Source organism: Vipera berus, assembly GCF_964194415.1.
Source record: "Vipera berus genome assembly, chromosome: 2".
Lineage (NCBI taxonomy): Eukaryota > Metazoa > Chordata > Lepidosauria > Squamata > Viperidae > Vipera > Vipera berus.
The window spans coordinates 65,169,707-65,190,075 of record NC_138203.1 but is presented as its reverse complement, the minus strand read 5'-3'; the positions used below and the strand labels follow the sequence as shown (position 1 = coordinate 65,190,075).

Here is a 20,369-nt window from a genome sequence, read left to right as displayed (position 1 = left end):
TGGGCAAACTTGCCAAGGCTATTATCAAGCTTAGTTGTTTTCTATAATTGCTTGCTATTAATTGACAATACAGGTTTTGTAAGATTTTATTCAAACCAGCGTAATGCAATACAACAATTAGGGAAATACAACTTGAGCAACAGAAAGAAAACCATTTGATGTATGTTAATTTCTTTACACATACCAAAGTTAAAATCAGTGCAATCAATACTTCCTATTTACCAAAATATTTGAATTGGTATTCTGCTTCTCTGGTATGGAGAAGGGGGGAAAAAAAAGCCAAGCACAATAAATGTAGACTGTAGAGTGTGTATTTTAACTATGAAATACTCATAAAGAATGAACTGCAAAATTGTTTCACTAAATTTATTTTTAAAATCATAGAACATTTTACAAAAGAGCGCTTACATTTTGCACGCTGCATTGAATGGATGTTGGGGTAAGCAGACTATCAGCGTTACTACCCCATTTCAAAAACAAAAAAAGGATAAAGTAGATGGGTTCACAAGTGACAAAACATTACAGTTTACAACCAACATAGGGGGAAAAAAATCTACCCTCTCTGCTGCTGTTTCAAAATACCAATGTTAGTTTTGCAGGCTGTCCCAGCCTCATCCACCTATATGTAAAGAACTAAAACATTACATCTGGTGACAGCAAAAAATTTCACTACACCTCAAATGCAGAACAACTATGAAGCAGAGGAATGTTGGCTTTTTAAACAGAAGCAGATTTAAGAAAAAAAAAAGATGCAGGACTCCTTCAGTTCTTCACTAGTCTTAGAAAAACTTTCCAGAATACTGCTTCACACTATAAAAAAGAAAAAATATCTTGCATTAGAATCCTTCAACATCTGCATACTGCTTCACACTATAAGGAAAAAGAAAAAAAAGGCATGTATTAGAATGGTTGAACAAACAACATGAATCAATATTTACAAATGCATTTACAAATATAATAAAATTAGATAATACATAACATTTATCAACTTATAATTAGTAGCTAATCTACAGGCAAAATAAAGTTATACATTACAAGATGCTCACTAAATAGTTGGTGTTAAAGAGAATAAAGCATGTAAAATCTAAAGCTGTTATACATGGCAGAAAAGGAAGCGGTGTGAAATGCTGCATTAGACAGCAACAAAAGCTTTCAACTTGTCCTGTAGAGGCATGGACTGTGCCATATGGTAGACTGTGATTTGTTGTCACTTTAGTAATCTAAAAACAACAAAATCACTAGTCTTCCACACAGAACTAGACCAACGTCCAACTGAAATCTTCTATATTTTCTACAGGCTCTATATAAGATTAAAGTAGATATTTTGCAGCAGTTTTCACCAGAGAAATGAGAGCTGCTTTGGTAAAGGACACTTCCTGAAAGATTAGTTTTGAGTGCTTCTTCACTGAGTAAGAACGGAAAACAGAAGAGAAAGGCATACTACTAAATTGAGAAGTTAGTATATAGTATGACTATTCCCCCCCCTCTAAATGCTCTCTTTATAAAAACATACATACAAGCAATACAAGTACATGAAATGAAGAAGTAACTTAAGGGCAACTTGCCTGTTTTGCAGTAAATACTGTGCATTTTGAATCTGATCCTGTGTGCCTGTAATAGTTATTATTCGATCTTCTGAGCCCTCTAATGGTTCATCGATTTTGATTGAAGCTCCTGACTCGTGGCGTATCTGTTTAATCCTCTGACCGCCTTTTCCAATAATAGAACCAGCCAGCTGAAAATAGAGAATATTTTACTGAACTAGTAACTTCTAATGCACAATTAGCTTGAGAAAAATAAGGTAAATAATGACTGGTACATGCAAATGAAAAATCAAAAATATTTTCACTTATTCTCTTCATATAAATTTGGTGCTGGAATTTGAGTAAATATAACAAACTGTTCTACAAAATTGCTTTTTGTTAAGAAAAGTAACAAGGAAGTAAATTTTATACTTACATCTTTGGGTATTGTTACTTGTGTTGTAATGATGGGTCCACCAAGATCTCCGTAAGAACCACGACCCCCTGCATAGGAATAGTCTAATTTAAAACGTATGCATCTTGCCCTTTAAAGGACTAAATTTTAAATTGTGTTCAATACGTATGCATGAAAGCTTACCATAACCCGATCCACCCTCGAACTAACAAAAAAGGGAGAAAAACAAAGTCTAAGTTTTCAAATAAGCAATTTTAAGCTATATAATTGTTACACAAATATTTCACAAAATACAAACTACAATTGTTGGAAATCTTATGCCATGTATCTTTAGACCCAAGCTGGTATCTAATGATAACCTACAATTTTCTCTTTCATTAAAAAGTATTTAGACTTTATATCAGATGTACTCTCAAGCTGAAATTCCAGGGAGAAATGTTGTAGACCATGATCAAACAAAGCATTATATTTACCTATTTAGAAATACATCCCATCAAATTCAATGGTAATTGTTTTCAGGGAAGAGGATTTTGGATTTTACTTCATTACTAAAATGTAATAAACTTTAGCAGCTTTTCTCTAGGGAAAGCTATTAGTAAAATTAGCTCTTGATTATCTGCTCTTGTATCAAGAGTATGTTTAAAAGACATTTTTTCTTCCCTTTCGCAAACTGCAACAAATCACCTAACTCTGCAAGGGAGACAGAAAATATACCTACCATTTCTGGTGTTTCTATGTCATCACAAGCACTGACATGACACTGCATCATCTTGCCAAGCAGAATACAGCACAAAGAAAGGGGGGGAGGGGAGGAAATCAGTGAGGATCTTCAAGCAAAATTGTAAGCCAAGTTCTAAATTATAGTATCATTACAGGTGTATGAAAGCTATAGTTTTACTATTAATCATGTCAGATGAATATCGAGTTATCATAGGACTTGAGAGTATAAGAGAGTAAGAAAAACAAGGACACTCTCGAAATACTGGCAATTTAAGCATACTCATACACAAAATGTTATTTATTGCTGAGTTACAGACTGAAATACACTATAACAATGTTCATTAATCCAGACTTGCTCCAGTTATACAATAAATACAAAGAATCTTCAGTGAAGAATTTTGGATCCAATAGAGCTTCCCACTCAAGTGAGGGTCATCTGCAGCCTTAGAAGGACGATAGCAATTCAGGGCTGCAGAGGAAATCAAAGAGGAATCACCTCATTCCTTCTTCTAATGCCAGTGAAAGACTACTGGGTGAATTTCTAGATCCAAAATATTTACTTCCTATGTGTATTAACTGACTGCCATAATGCAGAATCAAGCACTTCTGGTCAAAATGCTTTTACAATTTGCTGTACAATTTATAGAAATACACATCTCCTAGCTAGAGATAAAGGGACCAATATACTTCATTCTTTGGAGTTAAATTAGTTTAACTTCCAATTTATGATTTTAAAACATGTTCATTCAAAAATCAATGTATTAATTTTAACACCTCAATAATCATATATTTTCTTTGTGGAACAATTCTAATGTAATTTTATGCAGACAGAATAGTTCCAGAAACATGCATATTCTGCTTTATGCAAATTAGTACATTGTACAGATTAAACATTAAGACTTTAAAAGTACAATCATACAGTTTGAAGCAAGTTTTACTAAATTCAATGGGACTTATTCCATTATAAACAAATACAGAACTGACGAATCCTTAAATCACAATTTGTCTTACTTAAAAGCAGTATCAAAACACTCTTTGGATCATGATAAAAAGCAACAAGGAAAACCAAGATATTTTTTTTACAGAAACTGCTGTCACATATACTATTGTATTGCTGTAAACAATGCACTAACAAGGCGAAACATTCTCACAATATTACTATTACTATTACATACTTAAGGGAAAAAACCCTGAGCATCAAGACAATTATGTTATGCATGCATATGATCATATAATACATACAAAATGGTTTAAATTGCATTAACTTATAAATTAAACCAAAAGCGTGTTGGGTATCTATCTATCTATCTATCAACATAGCAAGTCAAATGATTTTTTTCAAAATTTCTCTTATTTACTTTTCAATTTCATAAAGTAAAAGTTGGTCACTAATAGAAGGGCTTCTGAAAGTCACCAATTTAATAAAAGGAAATCCCAATGACGGAAGAGGCTATTATCATTACCTTTCCTTCCTCAGGATACAGCCCCCCTCCCCCCAGCAGTAGAGAACTTTGTGGCACTTGGAACAGAGAAAAATAAATTCTTCCTCACCATTCCACCCAAAACAACAAAAAACCTCAGTAGAGTTTTAGTCTGGTGATATTGCAACACAAAGAAGAAAATCATGGATTTAAGCCTCTCTGTGCATAAAATAGTTGTACCAATAGCCACTTAAACTGTTGCTTAACATGTTTTTCCTGCAATAATTCCAAAGCACAGAATTAGTTGCTCTAAAAATGGGCAAATGCTAACAACTATCTTTTCAACATCTCAACTTCCTAATTTCATTCTCTTGCTAAGACATTTGGGAGAACATCCCCATTCTGTAAACAGGGAATTACATTTGGAGTAACAAATTCCAACAACAGAACTGAAAAAATCCCACATTTTTGAACCTAAATGTAATTTTATATTTATATTTTTAATAATAGTGAGAATATATAATTGTTTTCTCAAACTTCTCTTAAATCTTTTAAGACTAGCTGAATTTTCTTCAACTGGAAGGTATAACTATTTCCTTATACAAATGCCACTGATTTTAAAAATACATATAACCGACATATCTGTATTCTGAAAATCTGGCTAAATTCAAAGTTAGTTTGAAATAAAAGAGGATTCTATTTCTGATAGTTCATTAGGAAAATGACAGTATGCTCACATGATCAGATGTATTCTATTAAATCAAACTTACCATTCCATCATAACGATCCCCAGGTCTGCCTCTTCGATCGTAAGACATAAGGTCCCTTAAGAATATAAAATAAATAATTTAGAATGTTTATCTGCATCTTACTGCAATTTTCTCTTCTATCTCACATTTCAAAATGCATGGCCTCCAAATAAATAGCAAATTCATTTGTGATACGAATGAGGCACATCTGATTTTAATTTAATAGAACAATATCCAGCCATCAAAGTTGCACTTATTCCTGGTCCATTCTTACTAATGCACAAATTGCTATTTTGACTTGTAATCTCTTTATCTCCTCCCACAGTTCTGCTGAACCAACACATCCTCAAGAGACAATCCTTAATGAGTTTTTAAAAAGTAAACTTACCCGCCTCTTGGAGGAGGAGGAGGAGGAAGAGGAAGATTACGAGCTCTGCTGCCACCTCTACCACCACGACCTGGAGGAGGTGGAGGTGGTCCTCTGCGAGGGCTCATATCATCATAATCTCTTCGTGGAGGCATGGGGCGACCACGGCCAGGAGGCATTCGATCAAAGCCTCCTCTGCCCCGCATTGGAAACCCCACAGGACGCCCTCTTCTGTCATCAAACATCATTGTAAATCCACCATAGTCATAAGTTTCATCATAAAAATTGGGGTCATAAGGCTGTGCACGTCCTTTTATTGGTGACTAATATAAAAAAAGAGAAACAGAAACAATTCAATATATTCAGTTATCTCATTTTAAACCTTTATAAACTTTGTATTGCATTGGCTTATTAATATACTATACTGATTGTATTATTACAAAGAAACAATAAATCAGCAATAAAAGTAGTGACCAGATAGCATCTATTTCAGAAATGTCACTTTAAAAATCTAATCCTATATCAGCTAAACAGCTTTGCTTTCTATACATTACTCTGCGTTCATATTCAATTCTAAACAGACTTTATAGAGAGGGGGGGATATGCATGCAAAGGTGTTCTAGATTAAATTACCTCTGATATAAGATCCAGTATTATTTTGATGCATTCCACAACTCTATCAGGTTTTCCACCAATTAGTACAACCCTGTCAGAAGAATGAGGGCAACATTCTTGGAAAAGCTTAATAGTGGTTTGAGTGTTCTGTCAAGAAAATGAATAAACTTTTAATCCAGGAATTTTATTTATAACCCTTCATTGTTTTTACAAATAATCAAGGCAGTGAACATATCCAACAAATCTTCCTATTTTCCTCACATAAGCTTAATACTGTTTAATACTGCTGTTACAACTCTGACTTTCATTAAGCCCACTCTAGAATAGCCTTTTCCACTACATCTGAACTGAAAAATCAATTTTGGCTGTAATGGATTTCATTTCAGTCACCTTCAACCAAATGCTTATTACTAGTCATAATTCTAGACAGTATCTTTTGCAGATGCTATAACAGCACGGAATAGAAAGTAATGCAATGTACAGAATCTCATATGTTATCATAGATAATATTAATTGGCAGAACAATTAATCTACTGAATCAATCAATCCAGAAAGATAATACTGGTGATAAATACCAGAACATTAATGTTCAAGAAATTCTATGGTAGCATTCCCTTCATGAAAATAAAGAAAGCAGACTCATAGCTCCAGGTTTTAAAACTAAAAATAGAGCTTCGTGTTATAATGCAGTTTTCAGTGTTGCTCAGCCACCATTTTGGGCAATGGAAATGAAGTATCTGTACCCTGGTCTCTTTGGTGTCAAAGTTCATTATATACAATATAGTATCAATACTTTTGCAAAATTTATTCAGTCGGGCTGCTTGACATATTACTTAAACATGACCTTTGTGTTCCACTGAATACTTAACTATTTTAATTGGCATATTTAGCAATCGTTAGACTACCAAGAATGGCTAAACTACTGCCATTACTATATTTAGCTGTTTCCACTTGCTAGTGTTTAAGCCACATTAGAAAAAAATATTTAGAAATTTTAAATAATATAAATTTCAGCTGTAAAATGAGAAATATTGCTGTCCTTACTCTTTGGAATACTCTCTCCACCATTACCTTTCAGAAAATAGTTTTCCCCCAGGTCTTTGGAGACTTAACTTTAGTTCTTATTCAATCTATTATAGATACTATTTTTTGAAAATTCTTATGATCTGATTTACAAACTGAAGATATGTAATTGGGCTGGTATAGAGACACTGGAAATAAATAAGCAAGAAAGCAAACTGGCTACATCTATGCTGAGAATGTAGTATTTTTAAGGCTTCCAAATGACGTTTGTTACCTCTCGAAGTTCTTTGATTTTAGCACCCTTGACACCAATAATTCCTCCAGCCAAACTCTGGTGAATCAATAGTCTCAATTCACAGTCAAAGTCACTTCCTTTATAATGCTGGTACTGTTAGAGGATGTAAGAAATTAACGAGACAATGATAATATGAACATTACTTAAATTAGTCTCTTTTTAAAATACATATGTTGAATTAAAAGAATGTTGTTACATGCTGTTTTCTTCTGTTCTAATTTCCAGAACTCCCCACTTACCAGGTCTAAGTTTAGGTTTTTTTTAATTAAATGTGCTGTGATTTGAAGAAACCCATTCTAGTTATTTGCAGTTAACTGGTAGTCAAATAAAATTATATTTCAAACTGTTATGATGCTCTGGGAGTCTGATGCTTAAAGCAAATAATACTGCTTAAGGCTTTACGTTAACATATTTTCCACACACTTTTTTTTTCATCAGTCACATACATTGGAAGATCAAGTAACCCTTACTTATCAGTATATGATTAGACAATACCTTTATAGTGTCTGAAATGTTAAAATACTATATGCTTTTGCTAATGGGGACGGTTAGAAAATGTCTACTGTGAGATTTTGGAAAATGTCAATCAATTCAAGAATACTGAACTAGGTACCATTATGATTTTACTTGGCAGGAGAGAACTTCCTAGGTTCCTGTAATTCCAATATACAATTCTTCCACATGTGCCACCACCTTTAGACATGACTTCTCATGTTAACCGATAAAATTTACTATCCAAACAAGTGCATCCAGATCTAAAGATTTGGTTATGTAATGTGAAATAGATGAATACTCACCTCCTCCAATGTTGGGATAATTTTCTTCAGAATTTCTCCAATTGTTTCAATATCTGCACTTATACTCAGTATACTGTTAAATCACATCAAGGTGTTACAAAAAGAGGGGAGAGGGAAATGAAGTAAGTTGTATATTCATATGTATGCAGATTATAAATCAATTCATAGAACAGAACCTATAGTTAATATTCCCCATTTAATTCCGTTTACTGAAGATACAGAACATGCACCTTTGTTTATGCCCAATATTATAAATGGTATAAGTTTAAAATAAGGTTTGGGAGATAGCGAATGAGTTTCTTGGAAGGAGTCAGATTAAGTGGACAAGATACTGATGAAGAATTGAAAGCAGGAGTGAATATTCATGTTCCCCGCCACCATTAATTTAGGACACCCTCGCTATTACATTGTTAAACTGGCACACCTTCTCATAGGAAACGTGAATATGCAAGAGGTGAACACCGTATTTGGAATAGGGTTATGAGACCAGTTAAAAATTAGATTACTAATGGGCTCTGCAAGAAAAGAAATACAAACGTAAGACAAAAAGACAACACAAATGAGAAGTGAAGAAGAGTGAACCAGGAGTTAGCATTTCATCAGAAAAATTATGAACAGGCAATGCTGAGGGAGCAAGGTGGGCCACAAAGACAGAGCAGAGCGAGAGACTATTTTGAAACAATCCGATTTACAATGCAGAAAATATACAATTGAAGCTGTGCTCCTTCCATTGAAATAAAATTAGTGGTTTGTTGGGTGGGCAACTCACGTAAAAGTTCAGTGACAAAAAGACTTAATGGGGAAAATAAGACAGAAAACTTAAAAAACAATACACCGTCTACGGGGATACTATTTAATTATATAAAAGGCAGGTAATAATATACATTTCTCTCTTTCTAATCAGGCAGTGAGGCATAAACTGTTGGGACATACCGCTCGGGGCCACTGCTGTCTGGGACTGAAACACTGGCATTGTACTGCATTGGTCATTGGCGTTCGTGGATGTTGGCAATGGGCATGGGCATTCAATCAGAAGTTGTCAAGTAAGGCACCCGTTTGGCAACGAGCACATTTTTGGGCATAGCCAACCAGGGTTTTCACATGGGCGTTCAGGGGCGGATGGGCCGTCATGGTGGGCAACGCAGGGGCAAGTCGATCCAGTACATGGGCAACGGAGAGATATATGGCCAAAAAAACAAGGAGAGGGAAGAGGGGGAAAAGCAATAAATTTTAATTTAATACAAACTATACTCATTACAAGCTTAAGTTGTTCTGAAGACTTAACACAATAACGGATAGCTACATTGACTGTGGCTTAACAGTTATGGACCGTAATAATGAGTTACTTGGCCTAAACTACTTTGAACGTTAAAAGTTGCAGTAGCAGGCTGGCTCATGAGGGTAGACACAAGATCTGTAGAGATTCAGTTAACTGAAATCCTGGGAAATAGGGAAAGCCACTACTAATCCAGGAATTATGTGTATGAAATCTGGATTTAGGTACGTGAAATTTTAAGCACACTAGCTTCAGAAAGGTTAGTTAATAATGTACAAGTGATTACTACCCAGTTCTTCCTTATACCTCAGATCTAGTAACTAAAAGTTGACAGTTATAACATTCTACAAGAGTTTTATTTTACAATATAATGAAAATATCAAACACAATGTGAAACAATGTAGTGCCAAATAATTCATTAAATACGAGTAGTACTATGTTGAAAAGATTATGCACAATAAAGATACTGCTTTTTACAAAGTTTGGTGCTAAACTATAAAGCTTAGATAACGCTAAACGTGTCTATTCACAAGAGTCAACCCACTAAAAATGTGTAAATATATTTAAAGTTACATTCACTTAAAATTCCTTCCAGATGAGAATATAGCTACCATGGTGTTTCTATATATAAAATACTCATACAAATCTTTCTCTATTAGAGAAATAAGCCTGGTGCACAAAAAGCATTGTATACCTAAGTAAAGATTAGTAATCTGCAATGTCTTCTAAAAACAACTGTTTTTAACAAATTTTCAAGTATAAAAAATTAAATATGCTATAACTCTGCAAAGTTACTGTAAAATAAAGGATAGGATTCTCATATTACTTTATGTCTTAATTCTAAGAACTAATTGTGAGACTTGAGTTTAATGATGTATTATAAATGGCTTGGATTAGCCAATTACTTAAATTATACGTTACTAGAAATATATTCTTAATGACGTTTTGCAAAATAATCAAGGTTTAGTTTGTAAATACTCACGTCTGTACGAAGAGCTTTAATATTTTTGCCACCTTTGCCAATTACTGCTCCAGCATTCTAAAAAAAAAAGTTATGAAAAAGGTTTAAGGTTTCCCAAATAGCTTCAATAAAGAATAAACTAAGGGGAGAGATAAGGGTCAATGTGGTCAGTAAATTAGGAAATAAACATACTTTACTCTGAAGCAGAATGCGCAATTCCACCATCTCATCAGTGTTCCTTGACCTTTTGAAGGCCTGTTCCTCTTCTATATCTTCAGCTGGTCGTTTGCCTAATATTTAAAAGAATGAATTGTTTACAAAAATTGCTTTTTAACAGCGCGGAATCATGGAACCACATCTATTTTTATTTCATGCACAAATATTTTATTTACCTAACATGTACCTTACCACCATTACCAAAACAATATTGACAAAGCCCTCTAGGATTGGAGAAGATAAATATTTCAAACGGATAAACGAACTATTTTTGGCCTTTAAATTCAATTTTAATCAAGATGGGAAAATGAAGTTCTAGTAGTGTCTTAAATCTCAAATAGGATTTTGTGAACATGTCACAAAAAGAAAAATTGACAGCAAAACAAATTTATACTAATCCCTAAACTCTCACTTGAAATACAGAGAGCATGTTTCAAGGTCCAGTAACGGTTATGGGCCCTCATAAGAAATCCTATTATATAATTAGTATTGTAAATTTACTAATTTATCATTTATAAACTTACCATTTGTCTCTGTGTTAGTAAAGGTCTCCTCTTGCTGTTCAGTCTCCATTGTTTTCAAACTTCAAGACAAAACCGATTAAATATAAATATACTGAACTGCTCAAACAGAATCGTCAGCTTTTAGAGAACATGACAGAGGTTAGCAACGGGTTGCCAGCACTTACCAGTATTATATATCTTTGCCAAGTAAATCTTCTGGGCGGGATCAACAATCACGTAGCCTATGAAAAGCAGCGTGCATGAAGGGATGATCTGGTTAATTTACAGGGGAGTGTGTGTATTGAGTCAGCCTTGACTCCTGGCAACTACATTGACAAGTATTTTCAGAAGTGATTTGTCACTGCTTTTTTCCTAGAGTCCAAGGAAAATGACTAGTCCAAACTCTTGGATGACCTCCATCCCTAAAGTAGGACAAAACTCAGGTTTCCTGGCTTCTAGTCCAGCACCCTAACCTCTAAACTGAAGTGGCTCTAAATTTACAGGTTAGGCTGCAAGAAAAAACTGGACCAGTAAATGTATTTTAGTAAATATATTGCTATTCTGCAGCATTAATTCCTTTGACTAACTTTATCAACAAACAATGCTGTATTTTAATTGGTACAAGTTTATTTTAACAGTTTTAATTTCAAACTGAAAGCACAAATATTTGTTAACAAAAAGGTCACATTCTGCTACTTTCTTTTTCTTATCAAGTGCAGGTTGTCTGCTTTGGTAGCTAAAATTTATTTCTATATATGATATCTATAATTCTTTTAACAAGCAATCACATTGCATCAGGTCATCAAACTAAATACCAGCATATACAATTATTTTTATATAATCTCTATATTAAGTCTAAATTGCCCTTTAACTCATCTTGGAAAAACAATGAATGCAGCTCAACCCAGAATTGTAAAATAAGAGGATCTGAACTTTTTTTAGATGAACTTGCAATTAAATGTACAATTAAGGCCCAAAATGTTCTAACATTGAAATAAGAAAATTTTACAAATAAGTTTAAAATTGTAATGAGCCTGTTATTGCTACAAAGTACAATATTTCTTCATATTTAGTACAACCTCATTACAACTGATAAGATATATGCCCATCGCACACAAAGGATGTTGGTTATCTGCTGGGGGGGGGGAGGAATACTATTTACAGCCGTTTTAGTAATCGACAGGAGCAACATCTATATTAGAGAGGACGTGTCAAACAAGATTAACTGTAGCCCTGTTTTTCGGCGAAGGAGCCTTGACTATAGAGCAATGCTCTGTTCAAACTACATCTCCAGCTCTATCTCAATCGCGCGGGTTGCCAAGCAGGATGGGCAGCAGGAGCCAGCATCTTGTTTCTGGTTCTAACAAGGCGGGCCTGATTGAATCACCTCATCCGAAACGATTCCCTTCCTTCCCGAAATGGGACCAGGATGATAGAAAAGGCAAAGCCTCGCCGAGACCATTAATCGTGCAATTCCGACTACCCTGGAGGATGAAATGCAAATAAAAATGGCGGCTTTAACGCCAGGCTCGAGCAGTAATGGCGATCACGAGCTACCAGGAGGAGTCCTGAGCGGAAGAAGATCGCCACGCGGCAGCACCAGAACACGGGATTCGCCGGCTCAAGACACACAAAAGATGCCTGGAATCTCTTTGCCGTTTGTTTTGTTTTTTTTCCAGGGAAGGCGAAGCGGGTGCTGGGGCCTACCGAGGTCCGTCCCAACCGACAGGGCCACCGAGAAAAGGAAACGCCTGGCTCACTTTTCTCTTCGCCCCTCCCAACTACAACCAGCCGCCATGATTCCTGCAACAAGCACTGGGGACTCCCGGGCTCAAGCCCGTCAGCTTCCTGCCAGCCATGCGGCACTCGGTTATCTGCGGTGGAGGCTTATAGGATAGCACCGACCGAAAAAAACCGCCTTTCTCGCCGTGTTGCAATAACACACAGGCCCACCCCCTCAACCGAAGACATTTGCCCATTTTAAACACGTACCGGTAATTTCGTAGGCCTAAGTATGTGGACACTACATATATATATAGTTCCCACCAACAAAAGGTGGAAGGGCGTTAACGGTTCAGAAAAAAGCCTTCCGGTAAGCTCGCCGGTTTCCTCACCATGCAGCGGACTAACGCCGCCCAAGCTGCCTCCTGAGTACGCTAAGCGCTCAAAAAGCAAGAGCGCGCGCACTCACCCGCGCTACCATCGTTCCTATTCGCTCGTCTGCTGCGCCCCTGAATCCTTATTGGCTGTCACAGGTGTCCATCTTTACCTGGGGACACTATGAGTATCATTCCCGCCCTCCGTGGCAACCGTCGCCCCGCTGCTACCGCTAATTCTCCTTCAGGCCGTTAAAGCGGGTGACGTTGTAACGTACCAGTATCTCTCTCTCTCTCTCTCTCATATATACATCGCTCCTTCTACCTCTCTTTTCTGTTTCGCCCCTGTTTAGAGAGTGGGTACTTACTGTGGTGGGGAGAGAAAAAAGGAACGTTAAAAAAAAGAAATCGATCCCAACCACTTTACCGATGCTTCAAGGAGAGCGAAATTGACCATAACCAGTGCGTGCGAGGGAAAAACAAAATGGCGTCGACGAAAACTCCGCCTCGTCCCTCACGGTCGATAATGGACAGGGGGAGGAATTCTCGCGAGAGCTGAGGAAGTTTGGGTCTTGGTCCGCTTTGGCCAGGGGTCGGCAACCTCGGCTCTTTTATGACTCGTGGACTTCAACTCCCAGAATTCCTGAGCCAGCATAGCTGGCTCAGGAATTCTGGGAGTTGAAGTCCACGAGTCATAAAAGAGCCGAGGTTGCCGACCCCTGGCTTTGGCGCTTAAAACAAAAGGAGGCGGGAGAAGGGGAGAGAGAGAGAGAGAGAGAGAGAGAGGCTCGGGCGTCAGTGCTGTGGGGACCGAAAAGGAGTTCGGAGCCCTTCAGCTCGTGGGCCTGGGGCCTTAGGGTTATATGGGCGCGTTCTTCTTTCAGAAGTGGTAAGAGAAGAGAAAGTCTTCGGGTGTCTCACCAAAACACCAGATCAATCAAGCGCTGAGGGAAGGGAGGGGAATCTGGGAGAAGCCCGGGAAAAAAAAACCACCTGGTTTACCTGTAGCTAAAATTGTATTGATTTGCACATTTTTAACTGGACAATAATCGTGCAGTTTAGTCTCAAGTGTGTTTAGAGCAGCGTTTCCCAACCTTAGGAACTTGAAGATGCGTGGACTTCAACTCCCAGAATTCCCCAGCCAGCATAGCTGGCTGGGGAATTCTGGGAGTTGAAGTCCACGCATCTTCAAGTTCCTAAGGTTGGGAAACGCTGGTTTAGAGGATATCCTATTGTGTTCAGGGAATATGTTTGGATTGCCACGTTTACTGCGCGTTTCTATGCGTATTCTATTAAAAGCAAGCCTCGTGATAAATGAATTTATTAATGGGACAGCGTTCTATTGCTTTCCCTCATGAGTCAGAATAAGATGAAACCCGGGCACAAAAACGGCCAACATCCCTCCCCAAAGATTGATATAATGCTAATTTTTTTTTAAAAAATATCCTTCTTTTTTCTTTTCATTTTAGAAGAAAATGACCACATCAGGTATTGCATTAAGAGTGGAAACTTGGCTCTTGTCTACCTGGCATGTGAAAGTGCCAACACGATGGCTAGAAGCTTGTATTGATTGGATTGAAAAAGAACATCATGGAAGCAATTTGGCTCAGGCTGCTATTAACAAGCAAGTTTTTGAGCAGTGGCTTCTTACAGATCTCCGAGATCTTGAATACCCTGTTCTGCCTGAATTCATTTTAAATGATCCAAAAGGAGAATTGAATGGTTTTCATTCTGTGCAAATTGATTCAGTTGTTGATGTGAGTCAGCCTGCTTATTCCCAGTTGCAAAAAATAAGACGAAAAAACACTGTAAATGAAGAAGTAACTGCTAATACACAGAGGACCTTGAGGTCATGGGAGGAAAATCCTACTCGAATGCTTGTGCTACAAATGACTGATGGCATACATCATATCCAAGGTATGGAATATCAACCTATTCCTCAACTCCATAGTGGTCTACCACCAGGAACCAAAGTCATGATACAAGGGAAAGTTGCATTTCGTTTAGGTGTTCTTTTGCTTAAACCAGAAAATGTTAAATTATTGGGAGGTGAAGTTGATAGCCTTCTAGAGACATTTGCTTTGGAAAGAGTGCTTGCCGGGTTAATTGGAGAAGACTGCAGTCCTAACATTGTCAGGTCTGATATTGGCGAAAGTGAAATTGCAAGGCCTAATGATGAATTAGGGCTTTCTGATGAAGAGCTTCTGGCAGGTCTTGAGGAAAATGGTGAATTAATGATACGTGAAGATCCTCCTGAAAGTGGATACTGTACAAGAAGTACCAGTTTAAATTCTACTGTGTCTTCTCTTCCTCAGAGGTTTGGGAACAGCTTACAACAAAGATCTGCAGAGTTAATTTCAAGAAATGAAGAACAACAAACAGTTGTAGAAAATATGGAAGGTGATTTTGATGGATTTTCAATGGATGATGATTTACTTTTAGTAGAAGAGATTCAGGAAGAACAGATACATGTTCTGAACACTAATAATAGTATAAATAATCAAGCTGTTCAAGAAAAAAAATCTAGTGAAAGAGGAAGCTATAATACATTTGAAGAAAGCATGGCAGACTTTACTATAAATAATAAAAGACAATATACCCAGAATTTAGATGACAGTAAGAAATCCTCTAAAATCTCTAATGATACAGTAATAGATGTCAATGCAGAATTCAGATTGTGTTCTGAGCAGGTACCGATGATAAAAATAAATAAGTGTCACAAAGTTGATTTGGATACCCCTCCTTTTACATATCTATCTATTCTGTTAAGTAGCAAGTGCAGAGATAATACTACTGTGAAAATTAAAGCATTTATAGTAACCCTTACAGGAAAGCTTACAAGCAGTAATGGCTTCTGGAGTGTAACAGCAAAAATATCTGATGGCACAGCTTATCTAGAAGTTGAATTCGCTGATGAGATTCTTACAAGCTTAATTGGCTTTTCTGTGCCCGAAATGAAGCAATTGAAGAAAGATCCTGTCCTGTACCCAAAGCTTAAGGAGGGATTACAGAATTGCCAACGAGAGCTAATAGATCTCTGTTGCTTGATGACTATTGAATTTAATGTTTGCCAGACAAAAGGAAAAGTAATAGTTTTGCAAGATATTAATATAAGTAATTTGAATCACTTAAAAAGACGGTTATATATTTAACATTTAGCCAGCAGGTTATAATTTTAAGAAAAACTTGTATCATAGACTAGGTGTTGATTATGGCATTACTATTTGAATTCAGAATGGAGAAATATTTTAATATTACCACATATCTTCTTTAATTCCCTCAACGTATGTCTTTGTTTTAGCAATAGTTGATGTGTTTTAAATATTTCCTCAAAATATTTTTTAAACATGGGAAAAATAAAATTAAGTTATTTCTAGAGTTTTTCATCCTTTGCACTATGAAGTATATGTATTTGGAATGAACAAGTCAGTCTTCTGTTTGTGATTTTTTCCAGTTTTACAGTATTGACATGACATTTGCATCCAACACATTTTGAAAACTTAAATATTAAAATATTGCCCCAATTTTTCAAGTTAGGAAATTTGATAGCTCAGTCACTTGTGTACAATATTTACATTGTATTTAGGAATTCACACAAATCTTTAGAAATAAATTTTATTCAAAGTAGAATGGAGGTGATTTATGAATAAATCAGAGTGAAGCCATTTTAACCTGTTATCTGACAGGATGTCTCCAACAAAGAATATGATAAATGAGCCAGCTGCAGGGTCAGTGGAGAGGGTGAGAATAATTAGACATGAGAGCCGGGCTGAGTATTTATAAGGGAAAAAAACAAAGATAATGAAGGGATGTTTTTATATTTGATTTGCTACGTTAGTATAAAATGTTTCTGTTATGCTTTTTTTGGAAGCTTTATGAAAAGGAGAATGTTTTTCTAGCAATTTGCTATCTAATAAATTTGCACTTTTAAGTGTAGACTTGATTTCTCTTTGCAATAGTTTTTTTTAAAAAAATGATTTAAATTATTTTCTCCTAAAGTTAGTATATTTGTTAGTTGTATCTTGACTAAGACCGTTAATAGGGAGTTAAAATAAAAGCTATCCTCAGCAGTGTCATTCATTCCTTTCCATTTTTATTCAAGGTAGTTCTCATGTAGCAGTACAACAGGACTTCTATTTAAATGGTATAGGACTGCAGTTTTAGGATAAAGATTTGGGGATAGGGTTAAATAAGAGGCCAGATGTCCATTGTCTAGGATATTATCTTTTCCATGGGTTGGATCTATGTTTAGTCAAGATTAAGGGAAACTGTTTTACATTATACATTTTTTACAACTTGATGCCATTGAAATGCATTGGCATTACAACTTCCTGGTAGTTGTAGTCCTAACCCTTTCGGAACGTGCCTGATTGGGAAAGGTTGCATAATTAATTTTCTGTTGCCTATTTTCATTATTAACCCCAATGCTTTTTAATGATTTTTCAGATACAACAAAATTTTAAAACTAGCAAACTGATGGGGAAGGAAAAATGACAAGTGGCTGCACTATAAATGTTGTATAATGAGGTTTCCAATTGTGAAACTTTTCATTAATGCTTTTATTTCAGGTATGGACATAAAATTTTAAAGGACATCCAATTACATAGTGGGGACTAACAGCTGGCGAAACTTTCCATTAGTGCTATTATTATTAAAGCAAAACAGAACTCTTCAGTATTTAATGAAATTGGAGAATAGGCCTATTGATTTTTTTTAAGTAAAATTGCAAAGTACACTTGAAAAAACTCATTGGAACTCTTGAAAAAATTCTTACAATTCTAGATAATTTGCTCCTGAAGGACATGTAAAGTATGTTAAAAGATTAGAATGTATCTTAGTTTCCCAAAGTTATATAATGAGGCTGAAAAATAACGGCTTATTTAAGGGAGTTCAAAATAATATATTTCTTACTGCAATCAAAACAAAATTATTCCCTAATCTCAGGTTTATTTTGAAGTTCAATAGAATATTCAGTATTAGCCAGACCACATGTACTTTGTTCAAGTATAGATGTTAAATTTTAGAAGGATAATGGGGGATACTAACTGGTAAAAATTCTGGAAACCAGTCCAGACCTGAGGATTCTTCCTCTGAAAGTTTAAAGGAGGCAGAGTAGAAGAATTGCTATCACTGAGGAGATGATTCATGTTGAAACTAGTGAGCTGTTCATTTGCAATTGTCTGCATCAAACTGTTTGAGGATGGTGTTTCTACACCTATAGTTTGGTTACATATATTTTTCAGGTGCTACATTATCTTAATAATCTAAGGAAAAAAAATAAGGAATTACCACGTTTTATTTAGCCCGGTAAATGGCACAGAATATAAGGGCTGCATATTCATGCATACTAAATGTTTAAGTATTAGAAATAGCTTATTTTGTTCATTTTATTGTTTATTAGAGTGTTTTAGTCTGGGATGTCTGACTTAATGTTTAGTTGTTTTGATGTTATTTCTATTGTATGCCTAAAGTACACTGGAATTGGGTGGTCAATAAATATAAATAAAGAATGATTATAACAGAAATAAGGTCCTTTATCCTCCTAGTTCAAATCAAATACTAAAGTGTCTTTGGTCTGCAGTAATTTAAGCGCATATTTAGAAACAGCAATGTAAGAAAATACACTATTGAGTATCATAGTCACTATACAAATACACAAATGTATTAAGAATGATCTTTAGTAATACAAGTACTTGATATATTGCAAAGAATTGGAAAAGAATGGAATGCAGCTTGGGGATCATTTACTTCTTGCCCAATATAATCTTATAGCGCATGTTTAAATCTTTGTTTAAACATATCCAGAAACAGTCTGTTCCACTGTTGCAGAACTGTACTATTAGGTTTTTTTGCCTGATAACCAATTATCTAATTTAAATCCATTGTTTCTTCCATCTACTGGAAGAACTCTGAGCGCTTTGATTCCAGCTTCTATATAGCACCTTTTCAAGTACTTGAAAACAGCTATCATGTCTCAGTACAGTCTCCTCCAGGCTATATATATTATTCTAACTTTCCTCATAAACTTCCCTCCAAGCCTTTATCATCGTGGATGGAGATACCTCAATTAAACAGTATCTTTCCTAAAATGTAGAGCTTAGAATTGTACCAATCCATAATGGAAAGATTTGATGGTTTACCTTAATCTTGATAGTTATTTCTAATACAACACAGGTTTTTTTTGTAGTTGTATCATAGTATTTGCTCATGTTCAGTTTGTGCTCTATCAGGATATCTAGATCTTTTGTATCTGTTCTGCTGTGCACAAGCATCTTCAGTTAATGAACATTTGTTTGATGATTGTTCGAAGTTACAGTGGTGCTGAATGAGTGGTACTTATGACCAGTCCTCAAAGGCCTGGCTGTCCTAGCACGCCAGCAGTTGTATGATTGCAATCTGAGTGCTTGGGTACCTAGCTCACACCTAACGATGGTTGCAGCATCGCATGGTCATATGATTGCCAGATGCAATCTTCCATGTTGGCTTTCCACAAAAACATCAAGGGAGAAGTCAGCAAGGAAGGCTGCAAGTTGCTCAGATAAGTCTCTTGCACCTGAAAGCGGCCATCTCACTCCACACTGCTCACACCACATCATCTCTTCGCACACGCTCATATCTTCCCTCACCCAGCAGCAGACACCCCAAGCCACACTGCTTACCCTGCACCAGCCCTTTGCACATGCCCCCTACCTTGAAGTAGCTGCTTGCTTGCCAGCCTTTTTGCAAGCTGCCTGGGATGTGCTGGTTCCCCACTGATTATGCTTGTTGGAAACTGGCAGGAAGTTGTGAGGAGGTCCTTGCTTAATGTCCTGTGAATCTTGCTTAATGACAGCAACAGATATTGCCAGGATTGCTGTTGTTTGTAGGCATGTGATTTCACCTTTTACAACTGCAATGGAAATTCCAGTCCCAATTTTCATAGTTAACGAAGAACTAAACTTATGGTCCTTCAAATACATCTTATACCAGACATGTCAAACACGAGGCCCGGGAGCCGGAGCCGGCCTGCGAAGTGGTTTCATGTGGCCCGCGAAGCCATCCTGGAAACAGTGAGGGAACGGCCCCCACTGCCTTGCCCTGGCCCAGAGACCCTCCTTCTGCCAGAGACCCTCAGATCTGTCCCACTCCTGCCCAGGCCCCCATAGGCACCCTTGATGCGAACGATGTAGAGCTGGCCACACCCACGCAGTAGGCCATACGCACTCTAGCCATGCCCACCCAGTAGTCCACGCCCACCCGGCCCCCTGAGGGCAACCGCAATGCTGATGCGGCCCTCAGTGAAATTGAGTTTGACACCCCTGTCTTTTTTTTTTAATTGAAAAGTTTTAAAATACATTTTATCTTTAACAATCCCCCCCTCCCCCTCCCCTACCTATCCCTCCCTACCCCTCC

The 20,369-nt window shown here is 36.6% G+C and overlaps 2 protein-coding genes across 7 annotated transcripts; one reads left to right on the top strand and one right to left on the bottom strand.

The window, feature by feature from the left end:
- Window positions 1–352: 352 nt before the first annotated feature.
- HNRNPK (heterogeneous nuclear ribonucleoprotein K) lies at window positions 353–13,478 on the bottom strand. 6 transcript variants are annotated; one of them, XM_081321769.1, is made up of 16 exons: window positions 13,346–13,467; window positions 11,067–11,123; window positions 10,903–10,961; window positions 10,355–10,452; window positions 10,184–10,240; window positions 8,859–8,902; window positions 7,926–7,998; window positions 7,108–7,221; window positions 5,829–5,957; window positions 5,217–5,518; window positions 4,850–4,904; window positions 2,657–2,707; window positions 2,122–2,143; window positions 1,960–2,042; window positions 1,566–1,735; window positions 353–870 (listed from the first exon to the last, which is right to left on the bottom strand). In XM_081321769.1, the coding sequence occupies exons 3-16, from the start codon at window positions 10,949–10,951 to the stop codon at window positions 837–839; spliced, it is 1,281 nt and encodes a 426-aa protein (XP_081177895.1). In that variant the 5' UTR covers window positions 10,952–10,961; window positions 11,067–11,123; window positions 13,346–13,467; the 3' UTR covers window positions 353–836. The 6 variants fall into 6 exon arrangements, with proteins under 6 accessions (XP_081177895.1, XP_081177900.1, XP_081177897.1 ...); XM_081321774.1 differs by having other exon boundaries at window positions 353–810; XM_081321771.1 differs by lacking the exon at window positions 13,346–13,467 and adding an exon at window positions 12,874–13,036.
- Window positions 13,479–13,787: 309 nt separating this feature from the next.
- On the top strand, window positions 13,788–18,457 carry RMI1 (RecQ mediated genome instability 1). Its single transcript, XM_081315871.1, has 2 exons — window positions 13,788–13,866; window positions 14,447–18,457. Exon 2 carries the CDS (start codon window positions 14,453–14,455, stop codon window positions 16,127–16,129), a length of 1,677 nt encoding a protein of 558 aa, XP_081171997.1. The 5' UTR covers window positions 13,788–13,866; window positions 14,447–14,452; the 3' UTR covers window positions 16,130–18,457.
- Window positions 18,458–20,369: the final 1,912 nt, after the last annotated feature.